The 24,802-nt window shown below is 43.3% G+C and overlaps 1 protein-coding gene across 2 annotated transcripts in view; it reads left to right on the top strand.

Annotated features, from left to right (window-relative positions):
• Plpp1 (phospholipid phosphatase 1) overlaps positions 1-24,802 on the top strand; it is a 60,750-nt gene that overhangs the window by 16,421 nt on the left and 19,527 nt on the right. The window contains exon 2 of one of the 2 annotated variants that reach the window (XM_051172404.1): positions 13,507-13,661. The exons of the other annotated variant lie outside the window; for it this stretch is intronic. Coding sequence (XP_051028361.1) covers positions 13,507-13,661 — 155 coding nt within the window. The remainder of the gene's footprint in view (positions 1-13,506; positions 13,662-24,802) is intronic. 2 annotated transcript variants of the gene reach the window in all.

Below are 24,802 nucleotides of genomic sequence, written 5' to 3'. Positions count from 1 at the left end.
AGGCAGGCTTGGAACTCTCAATCCTCCTGCCTCACTCAGCTTGCATGCCCTTTTCCTTCCCTCTTATATATGTGTCCAAGACATGTGTTGAGGGGCACGTGTAACATGTGCTACAGCATGTATGTGGTGGAGGTTGGAGAACACTGTGGAGTCAGTTTTCTCTTCCCACTTTTATGTGGGTTCTGGGGGTCAAATTTAAGTCACCCGCCGCAGCTCCTCGTTGACTCACACCAGCTTTTGAGTGTGTGCATGTTGTAAACAGTGTACTAATTTAGATATGCCAGTTTGGTGACTTCTTGACAAAATGAGAGCCTTTTATATTCCTGAGATACTAAAGTTAGTAAATGTTATTTTAGTTTCTGGACCCTTGCCACTTGGCATAATTTCAGACTAAACACACTTCATGTAAATACTCTTAGGATTTGAAAGACATTTTTTATATTTGGTGGTATGTAAGCTGTATTGGTCTCAGGTATGAAGTCTTAGGTCTGGATCTCACTTGACTGTTTATATTTCCCCTACAGTTGAATGCTGGACTTTTAGCATGCTGGGCAAATTTTCCTGAGGTACTTGCTGTATTTGTAGATTCTTGAAATTTTTCTACACATAGTTTGAGCGCCAAGATAACTAATTTTGTATCTAGATAATAAACCAAATCAGTCAGATTTCTGTAAGTTTGATTAATGAAACAGTCTCCTTAAAGATCTCTCTCTCAACTGCTACCCTGTACAACTTCTGAGACATTTATGTATATCCTGTAGATGACTACTCTAGAATTATTTATTTATTTATTTATTTTCATTTTTTGAGACAGGGTTTCTCATGTAGCCTTGGCTGGCCTGGACTCACTTTGTAGACCAGGCTGGCCTCAAACTCACATCGATCCACCTGCTTCTGCCTTGTTTTTTATTTTTATATATTTTATGTATTAAATGTATTTCTTGAAGTATATAGATGTTTTGAATACACGCACGCGCGCGCGCGCACACACATACACACACACACACACACACACAGACACACACACGTGTACTTATTGCCTGCTAAGACCAGAAAAGGACACTATATTCCTTAGACCTGGAGTTACAGAGGGTTGTGAGCTGCCATGTGTGTGCTGGGAACTGAACCCAGGACCTCTGGAAGAGCAGCTGGTGCTCTTAACTACAGAGCTGTCTCTGCAGCTTTTATTTTTCTACTTAAACAAGATTACTTCGACTACCATTATTGCTGTGTGTGTGTGTGTGTGTGTACCTGAGTGTGTGTGCACAGACATATGTGGGTGCTCCTGGGTGACAGATCCCTTGGAACTTGAATTGCAGCATTTGAGCCTCCTAGTGTGGGTGCTGAAATCTGAACTGTGGTCCTCATGACAAAGCAGCATCAGTTCTAAGCACCAGGCCATCTCTCCTGCCCGCTAACGTTGCTGTGTTGAGATCTCATTATGCTGGCTGCCGTGACTACAGGCTCTTCCTGCAGCAGCTGCGCCTCAGCTGCCCAAATAGCAGCCTGTAGTACACGTCGGCACGTGAGGCTGTGTTGTACTTTCCTTTCCTTTTTTTCCCCCCCTAAACTTTCAAGATAGGGTCTCTCTATGTAGCATAGGCTAGTCTAGAACTTGCTGTATGGCTGAGCTGGCTTCAAACTTGAAATCCTCCTGCCTCAGTCTCTAGAGTGTTAGGATTATAACTGTGTGTCACCACGCCCAGCTAGTCTCCTTCAGAATTTTAGTGGCTATGTGTGATGTGTTATCTCACTGTTTGTGTCTGGCATTCATCACTCTGTTCCTCATTTAAAACTTTGTGCTTTTCTTAACATTTATTTGTGTGCGCATGTGTATGAGTGAGTGGCCCAGCTCACCCAGGGAGGTAAGAGGATAGCTTTTGAGACCTGGTTCTCCCCTTCCACCACCAGGGTTTTTTTGCTGAGCGACCTCACAGGCTCACATCTGAATGCCTAGCCTTGCTCTCCGATTCAGTGTGCTCTGGTCTACTCTGTCTTGGTACTTCCTTCAACATCAGATCAAACCAGGCAAACAGATTAGTGTTGGCCCTAAGATGCGAGTCTGCTAGCTTCTGTGCTTCAAGGATTACAAAGACATTTTTTAGAGAGATCATTACAATACTTGAATTAAGCTTTCTGAGAGATTAACAGATCACAGCAAGAGGCCAGAAGGGAAAGATTAGGCAGTGAACTTTTTTTTTTTTTTTTTTTTTTAGGATAAATCTTAGTACATTAGCATATGAGTTTTTAGTTCATAACATTTCTGAGTGGTAGATAAATATTACTCTCATTCACTTGATGAGGAAACTGAAATTAGGAAAGAAATTTATGAATACTCATTCAAGAAGTAGCTGGGAATGTGCCAGAAGCAAACCAATGCGGCCGCACCTGACTCCCCAGCCTTGTCCCGGGCTCCATCCTGCTGCACTGACCGGAGGATAGCAGGAGCCACTGGGGTTCAAGCTGTAAGGCAAGTAGACTGCTGCCAGTGGAGGTGTGAGGCTGGTGTAGAGCGCGTCAGGTGCAGCAAGTGTGGAGGCGACAGGAGCTTCAGCCAGGCTGCAGTGGCTCGTTGTTGCTTTCTTTTGTTACACAATTCAAATTTCTCTTGGTGTAGAATTAATTCAGATTTTAAAAAAAATTACTGATTTTTATTTATGTGTATGTGTGTGTGTGTACATAAGTTTGTGTACCACATGTGTGCAAGGGCCCAAGGAGAGCCAGAGGGGCATCAATGCCCTGGAACTGGCATTACCAGGCACTGTGAGCTGCTCTATGTAGGTGCTGGGAACCAAGCCCGGGGCCTCTGCAAGAGCAGTGTGCACACTAAATCTCTCCAGGCCCATATGATGAGCTTAGGCAGTGGAGAATTTAGCCATGTAATTGCTCCAGAGTCAGGATACAGAATCAGTCAGTTTTTTCATACAAGTCACTGATCTGTTATTCTTTCACACTTCTCCTTTGTAATCTACTTCCCCCACTGCCCTTCGCCTCTGGTAACCACTGAGCCGTTCTCCATCCCATAATGTCATATAATTCACATAAATGGCGTTATGTGATGTGTGTAGCCGTTAGAGTAGGCATGATGCATTTCTGAGAGGTGCACATATTATGGCACAATTTTCTGTCCGTTTCAAAATGTGCCCTTATTATTTCCAACTCCAATTCCAGTTCTGAAAACAGAATGTTTTGGCTATAATTAAATTATAGCTTCAAGTACCAAAGAAATCTCAAATAGATTTCCCTGATAAGTGTCCCAGGGAAGGGAAGCTAATCACACGTCACTTAGTCATGCCCCCACCTCTTCCATACAGAAAGCCACATGGAAAATTTGCTGCTGGCTCTGTGACCTCAGACAGCTGTTGGCACAAGGGAGCAGCAGGATGAGCGCTCCTGGCCACCTGGCCCAGTTTCACGTGCTTTTCTGAAAGGAAACAACAGGCGATCAGCAGGTGAATAATAGGTGAGCACTCTGCCCTCTCCTCCTCACAGCACACACTCTCTCTGTCACAACTCTCTCCGTGAGTGTGAGTGTGTGTGAAGAACCTGAGAGTACATAGTAAAGTGCCCGTCTGTAACAGCTGTGGAAGTGTTTGCCTTTGCTTTTGTTTTCCTGTGATCATGTGGGCAGATGCTCTACCACTGAGCACATACTCTGGATTTTTTTTTAAAAAAAGCTGTTTAAATATATTCCTAAAAATATCAGAAGTATGTGAGTGAACCAAAATGCTATAAGATTGAGGATGTTAGGAATTGCCAACTCAAAACCATAAAATGCAAAAATAAACAATAACAAACAAATGCCAAATCCTCCTTTGGTCAGTATCACTGAAGCACAAACTCTTTTTCTTCTTGTTTTCTTTCTCTCATTTATCCTAATGAGAGAGAAATCCAGCAGGGGAAGGGAGACTACTTTTTAACAGGAGAATCAAACTACAGAGAAGCCCTGCTGCAAGCCTGTGACCAGAATGTAGGTGTCTCCAAAAGCTGAGGGTGCTTTGTCCTTTGCCCCTCGCCTGTCACATTCTCTGTAACGCTGACAGCCCCCACGGGCCCTGAACTGTTTGTTCTGAAGTCCAGCTTTCACGAGCTTCTCCTTTGGTCAAGAACACATGTTGAGAGGCAGCAGGATGGCTGAGCGGTCAAAGTGTTCGCTGCCAAGCCTGCGGCCCAGAGCCCATGCAGAGGAGAGAGTCAAGTCCTGAAGGCTGTCCCTTCAGGCTCCTCACGTGCTCCAAACAACACATGACAGCCCATCACTAGGGGGTGCTTTATGTGACTCTGGAAAGTTGTAACCCATTTGGAAAGAAAGTAAGAAACTATATTTTGTCAAAACTGAACTGTACACGAAATGAGGTGGGAATGAATAGAACTTTCTTTCGAGACAAGGTTTCTCTGTGTAGCCTTGGTTGTCCTGGACTCTCTTTGTAGACCAGGCTGGCCTCGAACTCAGAGATCTGCCTGCCTCTGCCTCCCCGAGTGCTGGGGTATAGAACTTTCTAAAAACAACTCAGATAACACAAAGTAATGAGCCAAAATAATAATTTACTTCTGACCTTCAACAGCTAAAAGGAGAAAATAAAAGGATTCGTGGAAGCACGCTTCACAAACTGTGGCTTACTAGAAAAATGCAGAAGTGCTTATACATGGTCAAATTTACTGGAATGTGCTTCTTACATGTGAATTTTATTTATTTTTGGTGAGGCATTCTAGAAGCCACTTGCTGTGTGTTTAGTATTGTAAGTTTTGCTGACTTTTTACAGTTCCCTTCCACTCTTTGCAGTAGAGTACCTGGGTGGGCATCAAGATGCCACTTAGCCTGTGTGGTAGAGTCAGCTGTCCAGGGTCACATAGGGCACCATCACCTGCTCACCAGCAGAGAGTTAGGCTGCTCAGGCCCCTCGGGTGCTGGGCTGGAGGTGGGTTAAGGCAAAGGGCCATGCGTTCTTTCGGGGAGCCTGTCCCCTGTTGGCCGACTCCTTAGAGGACAGCTGATGTGGGGGGTAGTATGGAGAGGCGCTGTGTTGAGATCTTGGTCCCTGGGATGCTGCATACCTGCCCTGCTACACACCTGACGGCTGCCTGGCTAGCGGGAGACGTAATGTCTGTGAGTTTCTGATACCGCTTAGCTAAGAGATACTATTACTGATCATAATTTTTAAATAATTTGCTTTAGCCTTGTCCCCCCAACATGTTTATTATGACTAGCCATTTAATAACACCGGACACACCGATTCACAGGCACACAGCTTGTTTTTGATCTACTTTGTTTTTTAAAAGATTTATTGTTTTATGTGTATGAGTGCTCTATCTGGATATACACCTGCAGGCCAGCAGAGGGCATCAGATCCCAATACAGATGGCTGTGAGCCACCATGTGGTTGCTGGGAATTGAACTCAGGACCTCTGGAAGAACAGACCATGCTCTTAACTGCTGCGTCATCTCTCCAGCCCCTCAATGTACCTCTTTGGTTTTGTTTGTTTTCTATTTACTTTCTGCTTTATATTCCTGGGCTCCTAAAAAAAATAAGTTACGGCATCGATACTTGTTTAATTAACTTCCTTTTCTTTTATCTTTTTGAAACTGGCTTATATTAGTATGTAACTAATTTTGTTTTGAAACAGGGTCTTGTAGCCAAGGCTGGCCTGGCATTCCTTTTTCTCATTTTCATAAGTGTCAAGTTACAAGAATGAACCAATATACATAGCTCAAACTATCCTTTTATATAGTCTTAGTAACATGGTGTGAGATGCCCAATACTGTATGAATATATCTTTAATTGCTATGTTCCTCATATATAAAAAAGGAATTGTTTTAGTTACAATTATTAAAACTAAATTAATTACAATTAAAAGTCAATACTTAGGTCACATATACGTGTTCACTGTCTCATGTGGCCATGCGCTATTGTATTGGACGTTTGTTTTATCGGAAATTCAGTTGGCTAACACTGCTCTGAGCTTTGGTTCCCATTAAAGTAAAGATGGCTTATAGTAATATAATTTTATTAATAATTAACAACTTTGAGGTTTTGAGATTATTTTGCGATAATCTTGCTGTACAGCCCAGGGTGCCCTTGAACCTTTGATCTTCTTTCTTCAGCCTGTGCCTCTGCATCTGACTTTAACCTGCTAGAGCAGCATTCCTTCATTTTTCCTGTGATTATAAAGAGAGTAGCGCCCTTTGCACTCCTGAGTGCAGTCCTGAGCACCATTTGAGATTGTTCAAGAAGCCGTCACTAAAGTCACCCCTTCTGCCGGCCTGTTGAACCTCAAGACGATTTCTACTTCCGCATAAGCTAGCTTTTCATCTTATTTATTATTTTCAGGTGATGCAGATGTTACTGTTATAATTATGTAGTAGGCCTCAAAAGGTGCAAGAGAAAAACCCCTTAGGACAGCAGTTCTCAACTTGTGGGTCGAGACCCCTTTGGGGGTCAAATAATGGATGGTTTCACAGGGGTCACAAATCAGATACACACACACACACACACACACACACACACACACACACACACACACACGTCATGATTCATAACAGTAGCAAAATTACAGTTATAAAGTAGCAATGAAGTTTATGGTTGGGGTCACCACAGCTTGAAAGAACTGTAGGAAAGGTCTCGGCGTTGGGAAGGTTGGGAAGGTTGGGAACCGCTGCCCGGAGGTGGTTACTTCAGTGTGGATCTTCTCTGAGGCGTCATTGAAGCATAACAGCTCGGCGCTGCTGCTTACGGCCTCCTTCTGCATCTTTAACAGAGTAAGAAGACAGGCTGGATTTAAACATTTTTTCCAACAGGTATGGCTTTTCCAGGAGAGTTCTATGTATAATTACAGGAATGGGAAATTCAGGAAAAGGATAGTATGATTTTTAGGTAAGTTATAAGCACACTTTTAGGAAACGTAACTAAAGTTTATGATCAAGCATTTAGAAAATTCAGATGTGACCTGACTCTGTTGTTAGAAAATAGTTAAACTTGGAGGTGTATATGGCAGGAAATGTCCTCTGCCTGGTTGTGTCTTGCCTCTGAAGAGACCAACTCAAAAATTGTTTATATATTTTTTCAGACTTTCCCATGTGGATTTAAATACAAACGTGTTTATTTATATTGGTGAAATTATACGACACAGAATGATTTTATAGATTATTTTGCTGAATACAATGAATACACTTCTTTGTATGTGATCCATACTCTTATTTCTGATTTAAGTTTTTGACATTTAACCTTTACAGATCTGTGGTAGGAAGTGGGAAGTGTGATTGTGTCCCTCCCGTGCTTCTAGTGTGTGAGCGTTAGCGTGGGCAATGGCCAGTAATGTGGCTCAGTAAAGGGCTGTTTCTCTTGGAGTCTAGAAGCGCCATGCAACATGACCCAGTTGTTTTACTTGTGTGGTGAAACTCAGTAAATACCTACAGACAGCTGTGCTGTAAATCTTTTCTGTGTGAAACAAATTCTTCTTTGAAGCATGTTAGTACTTCAGGGGTCCAGTGAGCTGGCTCAGTGGTTAATAGCACTTGGTGTTCTGTTCTTACAGAGTACTGTCTTTAGTTCCCAGCACCCACACGGTGGCTCACAACCACCTGTAACTCCAGTGGTGGAGGACCTGGTGCCCTCTTCTGACCTCTGCAGGCAGTCATGTGGTGCACAGGACATACCTGCAGGCAAAAACACCCATACCCATTATAAATAAACTAACTAGTTAAAAAGCCCAGAATATGTTTTTGCTTCAAGAAGTAGCCACAATAAGACTTATACTTTTTACTTACAGTATATAGAATTTTATGTACTTATAGTATATAGAATTTTATGTACCGCGCCTATGCATGCATGTGTCAAAATGAAACTAACCAAGACTTTACGTGTGCTCAACAAGTGCTCGGACACTGAGCCCCGCACCTCCAGCCTAGTCTTGAGCTTCCATTTGCTTCCTGGTTTTTTGATTTTTGTTTGTTTGTTTTGATTTGCTTGAATTTGCACCTTTAAGGAAGGAAAATTATGTAAACCTTTTCAGGACATAAGTTTGTTGCTGCACAAGATTATTATGGGTCTCAGAGGTTTTTGCTTGCTTTTTCATTCTAACAACATTCCTTAAAGTACTTACAGTGAGCCAGACTGTGGAGACGCTAGTATTCTCAGGGCAAGTAGGAGAGTGGACTCTGCACAGTACCAAAGGGGGGTGTGTGTAGACAGAGCCCTGTCTGTACAGAGACACACCCACAAGTTCCCTGTCCCCTGTCCCATGCTCACTGCTTTATTTCTTGCCTCTCACCTTTCCTTTACTCTGCTTTCACACTGCTTTTTCCTTACATAGCTCTTCTTAAGAGTTCTCAACCCCACAAATTGGATAGCGTCCTTACCCAAAAAAATAATGACCAGAATTCGTAAGATACAGTAACGCAGACTCCATCAACAGGCCTCTCTCTCGTTCTCAGATACTGTTTCCCATACATTTCTGCTTGGCCTGAGCGTCTGCCTCTTGAATCAGCAGCCTTGCACTTGCTCTCCATCACCGAGCCTCACCTGCCCTCATCACCCCGAGGCTGACCTTGCCTTTTGGCGTCTATGTGGATTTGGACAGTGGGAAACATGGCAGGGGAAGACAGGGGTGGTTGTGTTCTTTCTCCCGCCAGTTCCAGTCAGAGTGGTGGCGCAGCGTAAGGCGCTCTCCTGGCTCTTTATTCCATGTTCGCCGTTTGCAGGTCGAGCTCCCTGAGGGTTAGCACCATCGCCAAGTGCCTCAGGTTGAAGCTTTTGAAAAAATGGAGGAAGGGATAAGAGTTGAAGTCACTATAGTCAGTTTGGTAACTTTTAGGTGCTTTTATTGTGTTCTTTTCAGTGGGTACACTTTGTACTTTTTTGTTCACTTTTTGAGAAAGGGTCTTATATAGCCCAGGATGGCATTAAATTCACTTTGTATGCCAGGATGACATAGAATTCCTGTTGAACCTCCTGTCTCCATCCAAGTGCCAGGATTACAAGTCTGTGACCACACCCAAGTCTCATCCATTTTACATTTTAAAGAAAAAATTATTTAAAAATTTTTATGTGTATGTGTGTTTTGCCCGTATATATATGTCTGCGTACCATATGTGTGCAGTGCCCATGGAGGCCAGAAGAGGGCATCCTATCTTCTGGAACTGAAATTACAAATGGTTATAAACTGTCATGTGTGTGCTGGCAGCTGAACCCTGGTCTTCCGGAAGAGCAAGTGCTTGGAACAGCTGAGCCATCTCTTCAGCCCCATAACTTACTTTTCTTTACCTTTGTTTTTATATATTGTAACATCTGTTGACTAGTTTTCTCTGCAAAATGTGGCTTAGATTTATTTCACTGGAATATTTTATATCTATAACAGCATATCCTTAAAAATATACATACTACATATAAAATGGAAGACTCATTTAACCAGAGGAAAGCAAAGAAAGCACACCTATGCACACATGATTCTAGGGAGTCATCTATCTTCTCCACTGTGTCTTAGAAAAAATACACTGAATCCAAAGCACAGAGGTGAGGAGGCTGCACTGGCAGGGGCAGAGGGCAGAGGGCAGGGACACAGAGACAGGCCTCTGCGTACCAGGCACATTCGTGGTACACATATGTTCATGCAGGCAAAATACCCATACACATAAAATATTTAGATATTAAGGAAAAGATGTGCCTATGAAAGTTCTTCAGAGAGAACTGTTCCTGGAGCACTAATTTGAACATGTATCTCCCCACCAATCCCTTAGAATAGTACCATTAAAAATAATCTCCATGGCAAATGAAGGATTTTTTAAAAATTGTATTTTGAGACAAGGCCTCATTGCGTCATCGTGGCTGGCCTGCAGCTTACTGCATAGACCAGGCTAGGCTGGCCTCGAGTTTACAGAGATCCCCCTGCTGAGGCTCCAGTGTACTGAGACTGAAGGTGTGTCCCACTACATCCTGCGTGAATGTTATTTTTGAGATAGGATCTTATTGTGTAGCCCAGGCTTGCCCTAAACTTATGATTCTTCTGCCTTGGCTCCCTAAGCCCTGGGAATTGCAGGCATGCACCACCATGTGGCGAGAGACGACTCTGTCCCTTTCCCTTCTCTCTCTTCCCTGTAACATGGAGCAGTTATCAAATTTTGTAATGTGTAAATTTGAAGAAAAGGATGCTTTTTTCCTTTTTTGTTTTTTAAAAATATATTTTATTAATTTATTCATATTACATCTCAACTGTTATCCCATCCCTTGTATCCTCCCATTCCTCCCTCCCGCCCATTTTCCCCTTACTCCCCTATGACTGTGACTGAGGGGGACCTCCTCCTCCTGTATATGCTCATAGGGTATCAAGTCTCTTCTTGGTAGCCTGCTGTCCTTCCTCTGAGTGCCACCAGGCCTCCCTATCCAGGGGACGTGGTCAAATATGGGGCACCAGAGTTCGTGTGAAAGTCAGTCCCCACTCTCCACTCAACTGTGGAGAATGTCCTGTCCATTAAAATGGTAACTCACGCAACAGACATGGAGGCAGGAAGGAGACATGTTGAAGGGTTTCAGTGGGAGGCAGGCATCGTATACATTCACGAAGCCGCCAAAGAATAGAAAGTAAATTCCTGAAAGGAGCGTTGTTGCTGACCTTTTCTCTCAGGCCTCACAGGCTGCACTGAGCTTTCGCTCTCGTCAGTGCGGGCACTTGAAAGCCTGCATTGGCCTAGTCAGCTAGCTACAGGCACTTGAAGCTTTGGCTTTTGTATTCTAACACTGCCCTCTTCTACTGGTGAGTCATTTTTTCAGGGAATGGTTAACACACGCTGCTGAACAAGATAGACGTGTTCCCTGCCCGCTGGAGTGTGCACTAAGCTATTCTTCCTCCTTTCAGTCTCTCTCTACGCTTTTATGAAGATTACTAGTTCTTGAATGTTTGTTTTGTTCTTCTTAACTTTATGCTTTCTCTGAGAACTGTTTCATCCTGTTACAATTTCAAATACACATCTATCCTGAATTTTATTTATTTAGTTCTTTAATCAAATTGTATTCAGCCCCAACTATGTACCTGATACGAAGGGCATGATAATAATAAAAGTAGAATTTGCTTTTAGAGTCGCTGAAAGATGCGTGGAAAAGCAGGATAATTATTGACAGTACCATGGGACAGGTAAAGGACTACCAAACTTAACTTGAGGAGGAAGGGGCGGGGCAGCTCTCACCAATAGAAGGCTGAGACTACGTGAAGACTCTTAGGGTTTCAAAACCATAGTACTTCAGTGTGATTGGTGCCTTAGGGGCTATGTGAGGTGTGGGAGACAAGCTGACACCATTAGGAAGCGACAAGCGGCCCCAAAGGCAGCACTCCCCACACTGGTCTGACTGGAGTTCACCAGGAAGGAGCTCTGCCTTACAACTGCTCGTTTTATCATAGGGTGCCTTGTCTCTCTGCTCCAAACTCTGAAGTGTCTGTCACCTTGGGCTCTGCCTCAGCAGCTGTGAAGAGCCTTCAAGTCGTGCCATCCTGTGTTCAAAACGTTATTCCATGTGTCCTTTTCTGTTCTCATAGTTGACGCGACCACTCAATCTTGAATTATTTCAAATTTGTATTAAATATTTTCTCTCTCAATTCTTAACTGACTTTGACCGAAAGAAGACAGATTTTTAAATTTCTTTTTACAAGTCAAATTTCTTTTAGGCCAGTGTTTTAAACTCAAAATTCTTTAATCAACACAACCTGCAGCCCTCACACTGTCAGCGGCAAAGATGTCCCTCAGTCTGTGAGGTCTCTTTATGAAAGGTGTATTTTTACTGAATGAGATTTTTTGTTTTCCGAGACAGGGTTTCTCTGTGTAGCCTTGGCTGTCCTGAACTCCCTATGTAGACCAGGCTGGCCTCGAACTCACAGAGATCCACCTGCCTCCCGAGTGCTGGGATTAAAGGCATGCGAGCATTTTTTAAAGGGACAGATTCACTGCGTCCAGTCTGTCTAACCGTTTGCTGCCGCCAGACCGCCTGTGTCCAGAGGAGGAGTAGCTGGTGGTAGGATCCTGGCTGCTCCACCTCAAGTTCAGCACCATCCTTCATTTATTAAACATCAGTGGTAATTGCAGTGAACGGTGGGGGCTCCAGTCCTACGTCCTGCACAGAGTGGAGATAAAGACTGAGGTCATCTGTGTAGTCCAGTGCTTGGCATGTCTGTGCATGCGCTGTGGAGAAGGTCTTGTGGTGGGTGGACGCCTTGCTTGTCCCCTCCGCTGCTGCCGCTGCAGCCCCGGTGCTGCCCTTGCTCCCTCCTGTGCTCCCTCCTGTGCTCCCTCATGTTGCCTGTGCGTCACCTGTTTGTTCCTCTTCTTTAACGCTCTTTTCTGACTATCTCAGTTTGCATCAATCTCTGAATTTCTATTGGTCCATTTATACCACTTTAGTAACCATATTCTGTTTTCATGGTGTATTTCTGTCTTTATTTCCCTTTGGGTGTATGTGTGGGAATACTAGTTAATAGATTTACTGTCACAGTCAGGATATAGAACAGTTTTGTTACTCTCCCCTGAAAAAGTCTCTGTTGGCATTTCTTTTTAAACAGTCTCTCGAGTGTACATTCTGTTTTTACTTACAACCTGGATCTTGACTCTGCTTTGCACACATTTTCTCTGTACCTGGTTAGCCTGGTGCTGAGTATATAGTGAGTGAGCACACGCTTCGGTGTTTGAATTGTGTAAAGCAAAGCCCGAATCCTGTAGACTGGGACGTATTTAGGAACTGCCAGCCGTGTGATGCCTGGAGGCCGAGCTTCCTGTGTGCAGCAGCAGAGCGCTTTTGGAGTTCTGCCTATACTAATACCACCATTTTTTGTTTTTCTCGGAGAGCAAGTGCTTGTTCCTTTCTGGCTTGTTTGTTTGTTATTGTTGTTTTTGATTTTTCGAGACAGGGTTTCTCTATGCAGCCCTGGCTATCTTAAACTCGCTTTGTAGACCAGACTGGCCTCAAACTCAGAGATCTGCTTGCCTCTGCCTCCCGAGTGCTGGGATTACAGGCATGTGCCTCTGTGTCTGGCTTTCCTTTCTGTTTTTATTACCAAAAATACTTAGTGGGATTTTTTTCAACTTTATTCTACTGTAAATCAGATTTTTACTTCTTTGTCCTTCAAATATTATGATGCAATTATTAAATTAATTTATGCTAATTTGTCTTCTTCTTTAAGCATACTTAAGGTATTATGCTGTTAAATTAAATGGAAATTAACTATAGAACATAAAATAGAAAACTTGCCTGCATCCACAGCTTTATCTTCCCAAGGACCAATTTTGTTCCTTTCTCTGGTGGCTTCTTTTCTGATTGTAGCTAAGACCAGAGCTTAACACAGGCAAGAGGACCAGCTTTTGGATTCACAGATGCTGCATGGTCTCCTTAGCCCCTCCCCTGGGTATTGGAGCATGCCCATCTTTCTGCACAGAGCCCTGAGTTTAGTGAAGATTTACACCCCGCGCCCTCTCTTTTCTAAAGTGAAACGAATGTAACCATATGTGTCTTTCTTTCCCTTCCCCAACAGCTTCCATGCCCATGGCTGTTCTAAATTTGGGCCAAATAGATCCATTTCAGAGAGGCTTTTTCTGTTCTGACAACAGCGTGAAGTACCCGTACCATGACAGTACCATCAGATCCGTTATTCTCACCGTAGTGGGGCTTGGCTTACCCATTTCCTCTGTAAGTAAATGAAGAAGTAGGTAGTGATGGGTTCATGCTGGAGGCCGGATGAAACGATGGCGGGCGGGGGCCGGGGGGGCGGTTAACTCAAGCCTGCCCTCCTCTAGTGGAACTGTGAAAATGGTGCCTGAAGGAAAGAATGACACTGTTTATTCCCGGAGACTGGTGGCTTTCCAGTTGACGCTGTAAGCTACTTAACGCAGCTTGAAGTCACTGGGCCACCTCTTCTCAGTGTACAGGGGGACAGGTGTGGCTCGACCACTGCTCATCCAGTCAGCTCTTTCATGGTGAGCCCAAACCAAGTTTCTGTTCTAGCATACTGTTGGCTGAGAATTGAGAGAAACATAAATTCCCTTAATTTGAAAAGAAAAACAGAAAGATTATAAGTAACATCTTCTTCAGAACACATTAACTGTCACTATTTTATATTTATTTTTATTTTTTGGTTTTTTGAGACAGGGTTTCTCTGTGTAGCCTTGGCTGTCCTGGACTCACTTTGTAGACCAGGCTGGCCTCGAACTCACAGCGATCTGCCAGCCTCTGCCTCCCGAGTGCTGGGATTAAAGGCGTGTGCCACCATGCCCGGCCTTACTAACACTATTTTAAATTTGTCATATTTGATATCACCAACTTGTACAGTTGGGTTTTACTGTTTTAGGTAGCTAGAAACTTGCATCCTGGGCTAGCGTTCACAAGCTGAACGGAGAATGCCACTTAGGATATTGCGCCTGCATTCTTTATGCTTGGTTCTGATTCCTAAACCTCGCCCTCTGTTTGTCCTGGTCTGAGACGTCTGGTCCTCCTACTCCTATTTACCAAGTCCTGGGTCTGAGGCGTGTGACTTTTTATGTGACTTGGAAATAGAAGAAAAGGAGCAGGGTTGATCTCCCCTCGTGCACATCTTAGAGTACAGCTGGCCACTGTGTACTTATGTGTCTTGTCAGCTGAGTCGCAGTCACCTCAGCAGCCTCTTTCTTCAGCAGGACTGGCTGGCCCCCCCCCCCCCCCGCCCCCTTTTTCTTTTTCTCTGGATAGTCTTCAGAATAATATGCCAGCAGCTAGAGGGCTTTGAATTTTATTATTTTTCTTTTTTTTTTTTTTTTTTTTTTTTTTTTGGTTTTTCGAGTCAGGGTTTCTCTGTGTAGCCTGGCCATCCTGGACTCACTTTGTAGACCAGGCTGGCCTCGAACTCACAGCGATCCGCCTGCCTCTGCCTCCCGAGTGCTGGGATTAAAGGCGTGCGCCACCACGCCCGGCTTTATTATTTTTCGAGACACGTACTTCTGTATACTTAAAATTCAAATTTGATTTAACAACTTTAAAATAAAGGTGGTAAAAAATTGAGATTAAGTTATTAACTTAGTTTTAGGAGCTACAATCCCCTAAGAAGCAAGCTGTAGCACAGCTGGCATCATCTATTTGAGGCACCAGGATAGTGAAGAGAGTGAGGGGTTTGCAGAGCTGTGTAGGTGTAACAGACAGCGCCTCTGTACCTGGGTGGAGTGCAAGGTGTTTGTTGTAGCTTCTATTTTAACTGTGGTCAGATCAAGCTTTTAAGAACACGTTTAGCACTGCTTGAGGCTCAGGAAGTTGACTTCAGTTGCAGGAGTTGGTGCATTTCTTCTTTTCCTTAAAACTTAGTTGCAAAAAAAAAGTGTAATTTATGAATTGAACAAAACTTCTAAAGTAGATTAACAAAAAGCAGTAACCTTTGGTATACTACCTTATGAAAAGCAGTAACAGTTCAGTGTTATTAGTTCAACAGTTTTCAGTTCAGTTTTGTGCTCTTTTAATTTAACAAACAGTTTTGAGGTAAATGATCACATAAGCACCAAGATGTTAGGCAGCTGAGGTGAAGAGCAGTAATGCTGGGATTTGCATTTTTCTTTAAAGTGGTGAGAAAAAACATGGTGTGAACCATTGAGTACTTGGTATGAATTTTTGTGAATTTGTTGTTAGAACTCACTTGGAAAAACATTTTAATATAAACTTAGCAAACTAGAAAAGCAATGTTTAGCTGGCTTCTGGGCTTTAATATGTTGATGGCTTTCTAACTAATGCAAAGGGAGTTCTTTACAACAAATTGTTTTTTTAATTTGTGCATAATATCTCAGATAGAAGATGCTGTTCTCATTTACATGCCTTATTCATGTTTGACATAACCTAAGTATGTGTATATATTTTGTATAAAATTTGATGAGCAATAAGATTTTAGATGGTGAAGAGTTTTCATTTTAAAAGTGGCTTATTTTTTCTTTAAAAATTTTAAAGGAAACCCAAGCGTGGTGGGTGACATGCTGTTTTTTTTCTTTCTGCTGCCAAGATACTGACCAGAGCCATTTCCAGAGGGGAGGGTTAGGTGCTGACACTCCCAGGCCCATCACTGAAGAAGTCAGGGTGGGTGGGGCTCAAGCAAGAACTCAGCACAGAAACCAGGGAGGAGCACCGTTTGCTGTCTCACTTAGATTACTGCTGCCAGGCTAGCTTTCTCTCAGCTCTGACGCTCCAGGCTTCCCAGCCTCCAAGGCTGAGCCTTCTACACCGGCCCCACAGCGCAGGCAGTCTGATCTGGGCCGTCCTTCAGCGGAGAATGCCTTCTCAGTGTCTCTTGGCTAGGTCAAGTTGACAGTTAAAGCTTTCTAGGACAACGGGACATTCTACTCTTTCTTGTTTCGCTTTAGAAAAAGTGAACTGAAGGCGCATGCATTAATATTCATTAATTTGTTTTCCTTTTCTTATAAATGTTATTTTGACAACTGTAGCTCAGGAAGCTATGAACTGTACCTTTTTTGTTTTTGTTATTTGTTTTGTTTTGTTTTGTTTTGTCTTTTCAAGACAGGGTTTCTCTGTGTAACAGCTCTGGCTATCCTGGACTCACTTTGTAGACCAGGCTAGCCTCGAACTCATAGAGATCCTCCTGCCTCTGCCTCCCGAGTGCTGGGATTAAAGGCGTGTGCTACCACATCTGGCCAAACTTTACCTTTTTATTCCTTAATTTAGGTGCTAGGAAATTGTCTGAGTTTGTGATGTTTGCTTTAAAAAAATGTTATTTTTAAAGACTGTCTCTTATCTCCAGCTGGCTGCCATGTACCTGAGATCAAAGTTTGTTGGTCATTGAAAATAAATCTTCCCTTGGGCACAGCAAAGAAGGGTTAGGTAGATCCCTGAGCAGATGACTGGCAAACTAGACTTCATCAAAATTAAAAAGTTGTGCTGTGTGAGGGACACTGTTAAGAAAAGTGATAATACAGATGGGTGTTTTGGAATGCCTTCTCCCAACCTGACCAAGGACCATAATACACACAACCTTAAAAGTCAGCAGTGAGGTAATAACTCAAGGCGGGTGTGGCCATTAACCTACAATGCTGCAATTGTTTTTAAGTTTGGACACTTATGAATAAAAGTGCTATAGGTCTAAGTGTACAGTTTTGTTTAGAAGTCTTCAGCTCATTTGGGCAAATACTTAGGAGCACAGTTGCTATACCCAATAGCCAAATGACATTAACTTGATAAGAAATAATGCTAATGTCACAGCTCATTTGCCCACTCCTTACTGAAAGCCGAAGCAGGGAGACCTCTATCTAGTTCAAGCCTAGCCTGAGCTGCGTGGCCGGGGGCGGGGCGCCTGGAGCTTAAAAAGCGAGGGGTAGAGACATGCCTTTAATCCCAGCACTTGGGAGGCAGAGGCAGGCAGATTGCTGTGAGTTCGAGGCCAGGCTGGTCTACAAAGTGTGTCCAGGACAGCCAAGGCTATACAAAGAAACCCTGTCTCAAAAAAAAAAAAAAAAAAAAAAAAAAAAAAAAAAGAAGAAAGAAAGAAAGAAAGAAAGAGAAAGCAACCCAATTAAAAGAGAACTGGAGATCGGAAGAGAAACCTGACTAGAGAAGACAGAAATCAGTTATAAAATGATGCTTAGTTTCAAATTAAACTGGGGGCCCACTGTACTCCCCAGGATAGGGAAACTCAAGACTTGATCATGTTAAATGCAGTGGGAAAGTGGTATAGGAGCTTTGGAAGGCTCTATCTCTTCCACTACCAGCACACACATTTAGATACACACAGCGGATACCAATTTAAAAGTATAAATTTTGGGAGGCCATAGGCTTTGAGACAGCTCTGGCTGTCCTGGACTCACTTTGTAGAGCAGGCTGGCCTCAAACTCATGGAGATCCATCTGCCTCTGCCTCCAGTACACCCAACTTAAAATGTATTTTTCAATTTTCTGATAGTCTTGATAAAGTTTCAGGTTTTTTTTTTTTTTTTTTTACATAATAGCAGTGATTTTTTTTTTTTTTTTTACAAAATATCTTCAATATTAATTTAAGGGATAATATTATCTGATAAGATGTCAAATATGTTTTAGAGTTTTGGATAATTTGTTAACTAATAAAAATTTAAATTACACTTACTTAGTGTGCATGAGTGCTTGGTGCGTATGTATAGTGTTCATGTAGAGGTTAGGGGCCAGCTTGGGAGAGTAGGGTCTCTATTTGCACCTTGGGGCCAGGGGTCAGAGGTTGAACTACAGTCATCAGGCTTGGCAGGGTGTACCTTTGTCCCTTAGGCATCTCGCTGACCCTAGTCATTGACTTTATGTAACATTTATTTCAACTGCAGGCTGTTGGTTGTTGTATTCCCCTGTCTACCCAGTGTTAGAAGCCTCTCGCTTCTCAGGCAGCATCCTACCCCTAAACTATAGACCCAATAGGGTGAAAGAGGAGTGGCTGACAGCTTCATAACTGGATATACCTTTGTTTCTTAAAGCTTGAAATTTGGAAAACATGGTGGTACTTAAGAAATTCAGTTTTGGAAAACAGTTTTGTGTTTTTACATTTGGACAATCTCACCTCAGAGGACTATAATATTTGTGCCATTTACTTTAAAAAATAAAATGTAGCCAGGCATGGTGGTGTCTGTCTTTAATTTCAGCACTCTGTAGGCAGACAGGTAGATCTCTGTAACTTTCAGGCCAGCCTGACTCAAAAATTGGAAAGAAAAAAAAAAAAGTGGGATGTTTAGTGTATTTGATGTAAGAAGCCATTACTATTCAAATGTCACACAGTAGACCGTTTTGGCTAACTGAGAAGTAAGGCAATAGGTTGAATTTGGAAGCATCTGTAGTGAAGATTTTTCTCCAAATGCTGACTTAACAGTCTAAATCTAAAGCCCTGGGAAGCAAACTTGTTGAATTTATTGAGTACTGTGTAGTTAAGGCTCGCATGCCTTAAGCACCACCCTTGTCAGGCTCTGGCTTCACCTCGTACCCAGAACCAGCAACACTTACCCGGTGAGACACGACTGGTTGCAGCAGAGGCTTGTGTGGTTCTATCCTCTGTGTACGTGAGCTTTGACAGGAAATGGTTTCAGGTTGGGTTTGGGTGCTGACTGTTTTGAAGGAACTCCAATAGGCCGTGAGAAGGCTCAGCAGTGGGAGGCGCTTGCTGCCAAGCCTGATGATCGTTCTTAGCCATAATTTGTTGTTTCCTTTAACAACCAAAAACCTCCAAATCCTTTTTTTCTTGAGAAAGACTGTGACAAAGTTAAATGTGGAACCACTTATGTGAAATTACCCTTTGTGACTAGAGTACAGGTTGTCTTAAGTCCTAAGAAGTAAAGATGTGGGGTAGAGTTTTTGCATATCTGTGTGTAAATACAGCGTCCCCAAAGAAGTCGTTCACGAAAGCTCATGTTGCACCCTGAGCTCTCTGCAACACTATTACTCAGTGGTAGATGATGGCCAACTTCCTGTGGGTGCCATCTTTTAATAATATTGAACAAACAACCCACACCAATACCCTTTTGTTAATTACCTTTTAGCTTTTGCATTTTTTTGTGTCTTAAGAATGGCACGCTTTACGATATTACAAACCCATGTTGCCAATATCATAAGAAATGGGATCTTCATCACTTGTAGAAAGAAAACTGTTTGTGTGTATCTGTTTGTGGATGAGGAGCAGTCAGCATGGATGAGCTCAGCGCATGGCAGTAGAGCAGCCTGCTTTCTGGAGGATGAACACAGTCACTGCTTTCTGGAGGATGGGCCCAGTCACTGTCTGCTTATAGAGGTAGGTAGCTGCAGTGAGGGATCTTTTTAGTGATGGCTTTCCTACAGTGAGTGTGGCAGCAAATCTCCCTTATGGGATGATGAGCCGAAGTCATGCACAGGCTCATTGATTTCTATCAGTAGAGTGTGAGAGCCTTGAAATGTTCAGGTATGTCAATGCAGACTTTTTTTTGATGTTTATGTAAATAAAAGACTATTTTAATATGTATTTGTAAAGAACTATATTAGATATATTACAAAAAATTTCAAAGCAAGCCCTCAAGGTTTGTATATACTCTCTTTTATAGCTTTTATAGATATTAAGCAGCCAGGTATTTAACCCCACCCCCACCACACCCTACCGTTCACTTTCCTCCAGGCAGGACCTCGGTGGCTTTAGTGTAGGTTGGGTCTGATGTGATGGACTCTGTAAGTCCTGTGGGCCCTTTTGATTTTGTGGATTTTAATCAGTTACAGAGTTTGATGGATATGGATCTAGCTGCTGGAAATCAGAGAAGCCGCTCAAGTCTCAGGGATCTGTGTGGAGGAGGGGCCAGGATGAGTGTTAAGAGCCAGAGGTGGTAGGAGATGATTTCAAAGAAGAGCATCTTCTATATAGAGCCGGAGCATGCACATGCGGACTTACAGAGACTAAGATAGCGTGCAAGACCTTCACAGGCCCAGACCAAGCAAAATCCCAACACGGGGGAGGGGACGTGGACACAGAGGGGACGTGGATACGGAGGGTACCTGGGCACGGAGGGATGTGGACATGGAGGGGACGTGGACGTGGAGGCCACCTCTAATCACTGAGCAGCTGACAATGGATAGATGCTGGGAGAGGGAAGCTACCTCCAGGGCAGGCCCATGCCCAGGAGTGCAGTAGTCAGCCAACACAAATGAACTTCATACTTTGTTTTGTTTTGTTTTTAGAGAAAGAAAGGATGTGAAGTTGGGAAGGTAGCAAGGTGAGAGAGGATCTGGGAGAAGCAGGGAGAGAAGAAAGAATAAGATGAAAATATATTGGATGAAATTATCAATAGATAAATAAAAACAAAAATTTAAAGTTGACTTATAGCAATAGTAATAAGATCTATGTATGCATACAGAATCATTTTTAAATTCATAAAGATCAAAACTTACATCTATGTTACTTTTTTAGTTTAGAAGATAAGGAATACCTTAACTCCTAGAATAAATAAGTATACAAGATAAAAATGAAGTCAGTGATTAAAATGAAGTTAACTATTGTTGATATGTGGGAAGATAAATGTCTGAGAGCTTTATGTTCTTAATTTGACTTTCCAAACCTTCCAGGTAAGAATGAGCCAGAGGGTTAAGGACAAGAAAACCTGCAGAATCCACTAACCGAGGCCTATAGGGGCTCACAGCAGCCACCCAGAGCCTCCACGGGGCAGACTGTGGCCCATAGGGGCTCACAGCAGCCACCCAGAGCTTCCACGGGGCAGACCGAGGCCCAGAGGGGCTCACAGCAGCCACCCAGAGCCTCCACAGGGCAGACTGTGGCCCTCAGCACAGTTGGGTAGCTTGGTCTTCAGGTGAATCCAACAGCTGAGCAGGGGCTGCTCTGACTGCCCTTTGGGACCCTCAGTCTGAGAGGGTGCACCTAGTCTTGTTGCAACTTGCTGTGGCAGGGCAGGTGGATTTCCATGGGAGGAGGTGTGGATGGAGGGAAGAGGGAAGGACGGACTAGGTGGATGTAAATAAATAAATAATAAAAAGTGAGTTAGTGTCCTTTGCAGAAATTCATTTTGGGGTGAGGTTGGGGGTTGGCAGGCACAAACTAGCATTTGAAAGGGCAAATTCAAACCGTTTCATCCAAGGCTTTGCTCCAGGACTCTTAAGCTTGCTGGATTCCTTCTGGAGAAATGATTCCTCTGTTTCCTGTTCCTGAGATAGTGTCTCACTGTGTAGCCCAGGTTGCCCGGGGACTCAGTGTTTCCAAGCTGGCACTGATTTTGCAGCCCTGCTGCCTGACCCTCAGGATGCCATTCATACGCCATGATGCCTGGCAGAAAATGTGATTTTGGGGCACAGGTTATGATCTTATGACCTTGTCATAAGATCCCACTTCTGACCACACATTATTGTCAGGAGTGCTCAAAGCTCTGAATATCCTCAAGAGTTGCTGACCATTGCCAGATCTCTGTAGAGAAGTCCTTTCATGGCTACTGCTTGTGCACATGTGGTGCCTGTCCTCCAGGCATCAACAGGAGTGTGCTGAGCCTGCATGAGAGGGGTCACTATGGCCAGTGCGTGTGCTGTGACACACATCCAGGAACTCTGACTACGTTTTTACTGTATTTTTGGAGAGAGATTCTTGTAGTCTGGATACATTTCCCCCCTCATTTTTGTCTTTTGTCTATAGATGCCTTTACTGGCTGCTTTTGTGTCGACTTGACACAAGTTAGAATCATCAGAGAGGAAGGAGCCTCAGTTGAGAAAACGCCTCCATGAGATCCAGCTGTGAGGCATGTTCTCAGTGATCAGTGGGGGAGGCCTGGGTCATGGTGGGCGGCGCCATCCTTCAGCTGTGGGTCCTGGTTCTATAAGAGCAGGCAGAGCAAGCCAGTCAGCAGCACTCTTCATGGCCTCTGCATCAGCTCCTACCTCAGGTTCCTGCCCTGCTTGAGTTCCTGTCCTGACTTCCTCCAAGTGTAAGCCAACTCACCCTTTCCTCCCCAGCTTGCCTTTTGGTCATGGTGTTCAGTACAACAATAGAAACCCCAACTCAGACGGTGCCTTAGTTAATACCTTTGACTCTTTTCCCCATTTTACTGTTTTTTAAAGAGTTTTAACCTGTGTGAAAATGGTTGGCTATATTTGTTTAGACTCTTCCAACTTTATTATTATTATCTATATCTAGTTTTATACTAGTACCACAGTAGTTTATACTGTAGCTCTATGTTGAATGGTTAAAACGTATCAACTAGCTTAAAACTGAGTGGTTAAAAGAAAAATAGTTATGTGGATAGCATAGAGGTTTTTTGTTGTTGGTTGGTTGGCTGGCTGGTTGGGGTTTGTGTGCAAAATTCAGAGTGGTTCCTCGAAATTCATTTTTTTCCAGATAGTTTCTTGTTTTTTTTGCTTTGTTTTATTTTGGTTTTGTTTGTTTGTTTGTTTGTTTTGCTTTTCTGTATAAACTTTACATAAAGTGTGTAGCCTTGTTAATGTCTGAAAAAATTAGTGCATTGAACCTGTAGCTCATTCTGAGGAGGAGGAGGAGGACCACCACCTGGTTCAGTCTTCCGGGCCATAAGAATGCCGTAGCTTCATGGCTATTTTCATAGTTATGAAGGAGAGAGAAACCTTTTGTTCTGCACGTTGAATGTATTTACAATTAAATTGCTATCAAGGTCTTTAAGATTTACTAAAAGAAATTAAGGTAGTTAATACTTAGCCAGTGTTCTATTGCTGTGACAGCCACCACGATGACTGCAGCCCTTACAGAGGAAAGGTCTGGGCCTGGTTTACAGATTACAGGTTTAGTTCTTTATATTCATGGCAGGGAGCATGGCGGTGTGCAGGGAGACATGGTAGCTCAGGGTTCTGCATCTGCATCTGCAGGCAGCAGGAAGAGACACTAGGTCTGGTCTGGCTTGAGCATTTGAAACCCCAAAGCCTACCCCCAGTGACACAATTTCCCCAACAAGGCCACACCCACTCCAACAAGGCCACACCCACCTCCTAATCCCAGTCTGGTAGCACCACTCCCTAAAGACCAAGGGTTCAAATATATGAGCGTATGGGAGCCATCCGTATTCACACCTCCGTATCACCGTAGGCCTGAAAACAATTATTTTTTAGTTTCTGTTTAGTTTTTTGGTTTTCTTTCTCAGGGTTTCTCTGTGTAGCCTTGGCTGTCCTGGACTCGCTTTGTAGACCAGGATGGCATTGAACTCACAGTAATTCACCTGCCTCTGCCTCCTGGAGTGCTGGGATTAAAGGCATGTGACATCACGCCTGGCCCATTTTTCAGTTTTTAAAAACCTTACTTCTAGTAAAGAATAGTATTACTGACGTATACTCCAGACATCTCTTCATCCTGCATGGGAATAATATATTCCATGTAAGGTCGCAGCTCTGGATTGCTCACAGGAGAGGAAATGCTTTCATTTGTAGGCTAGTCTGTAATTTACAGCATCCTACCCCTCCCCCCTTTGAGATAGTGTCACTGTGCTTGGAGGCTGGCTTGGAACTTTCGGGTCTTCTGTATCGCCTTGGGTGCTTGATTACCTCTGTGCCTCTGGTTCTTGCATGTTGTAGCAGTTCTGTAATTATTCTTGTTTCTGACTTACTCTGTCTCTTGAAGTATATTTCCTCATTTCTCTCCATGTGCCTGAGTTCACTTCCACTCACGTAGGAACTGGGCAGTGTAACTGGATAAATTCTCAAGAAGTCCTTGCAGTTTTATTATTTTACATATAAGCAGAGGAAAAGACAAACATCATGGCGATACTGTTTTTACTGCCTTTCTAAACTTGATTAGTTCAAATAGTTGGCATCTTTAGACAACAGTTTTTCTCGGTGCTTGTGCATAAACACACACGTTATGAGCGAGTTAAACAACCAGTTAAAAGTCCAATTTGTAATTTCAGAATTGACCTTTTCCTATTTGGAATTTTCCTCACTGGTAAATAAACAAGTACATTTCCAAGTGACCTAGTAGAGAAGGTAGACTAAATACATTCATCTATCACGTGTTAGCTGAGCCCACGGGTACAGTCAGATGCCAGACATAACAATTGATCCCTTATGCTACAGGCTCCCTTGGGCTTAGAGCCTTCATGCACCCCCACACAAGCACTGAGATTGTAGTCTGGCCTTAGATCCTTCATGTACACCCCAATGCGACATTGAGAATGTGACTGCTGAAATAATTGGCAAGTGGCCACCTCTGCTATGTGGAAACTGAGTCTTCCAATGCAGTCATTTTATCTTCTGGGTTTTAGGGTGGTTCTCCCCCTGACCTTCAGCAGAGCTCCAGGCCCGCTGACATCAGTGTCTGCTTTGGTTAGCTCTGGGGTGCTGTGCCCCTTAATGACATGCTGCTCTAGGCTCTGGAGTTGGAACTCA

The sequence above is a fragment of the Acomys russatus genome, chromosome 30 (assembly GCF_903995435.1).
Source record: "Acomys russatus chromosome 30, mAcoRus1.1, whole genome shotgun sequence".
Lineage (NCBI taxonomy): Eukaryota > Metazoa > Chordata > Mammalia > Rodentia > Muridae > Acomys > Acomys russatus.
This window is presented reverse-complemented; position numbering and strand designations above follow the sequence as displayed.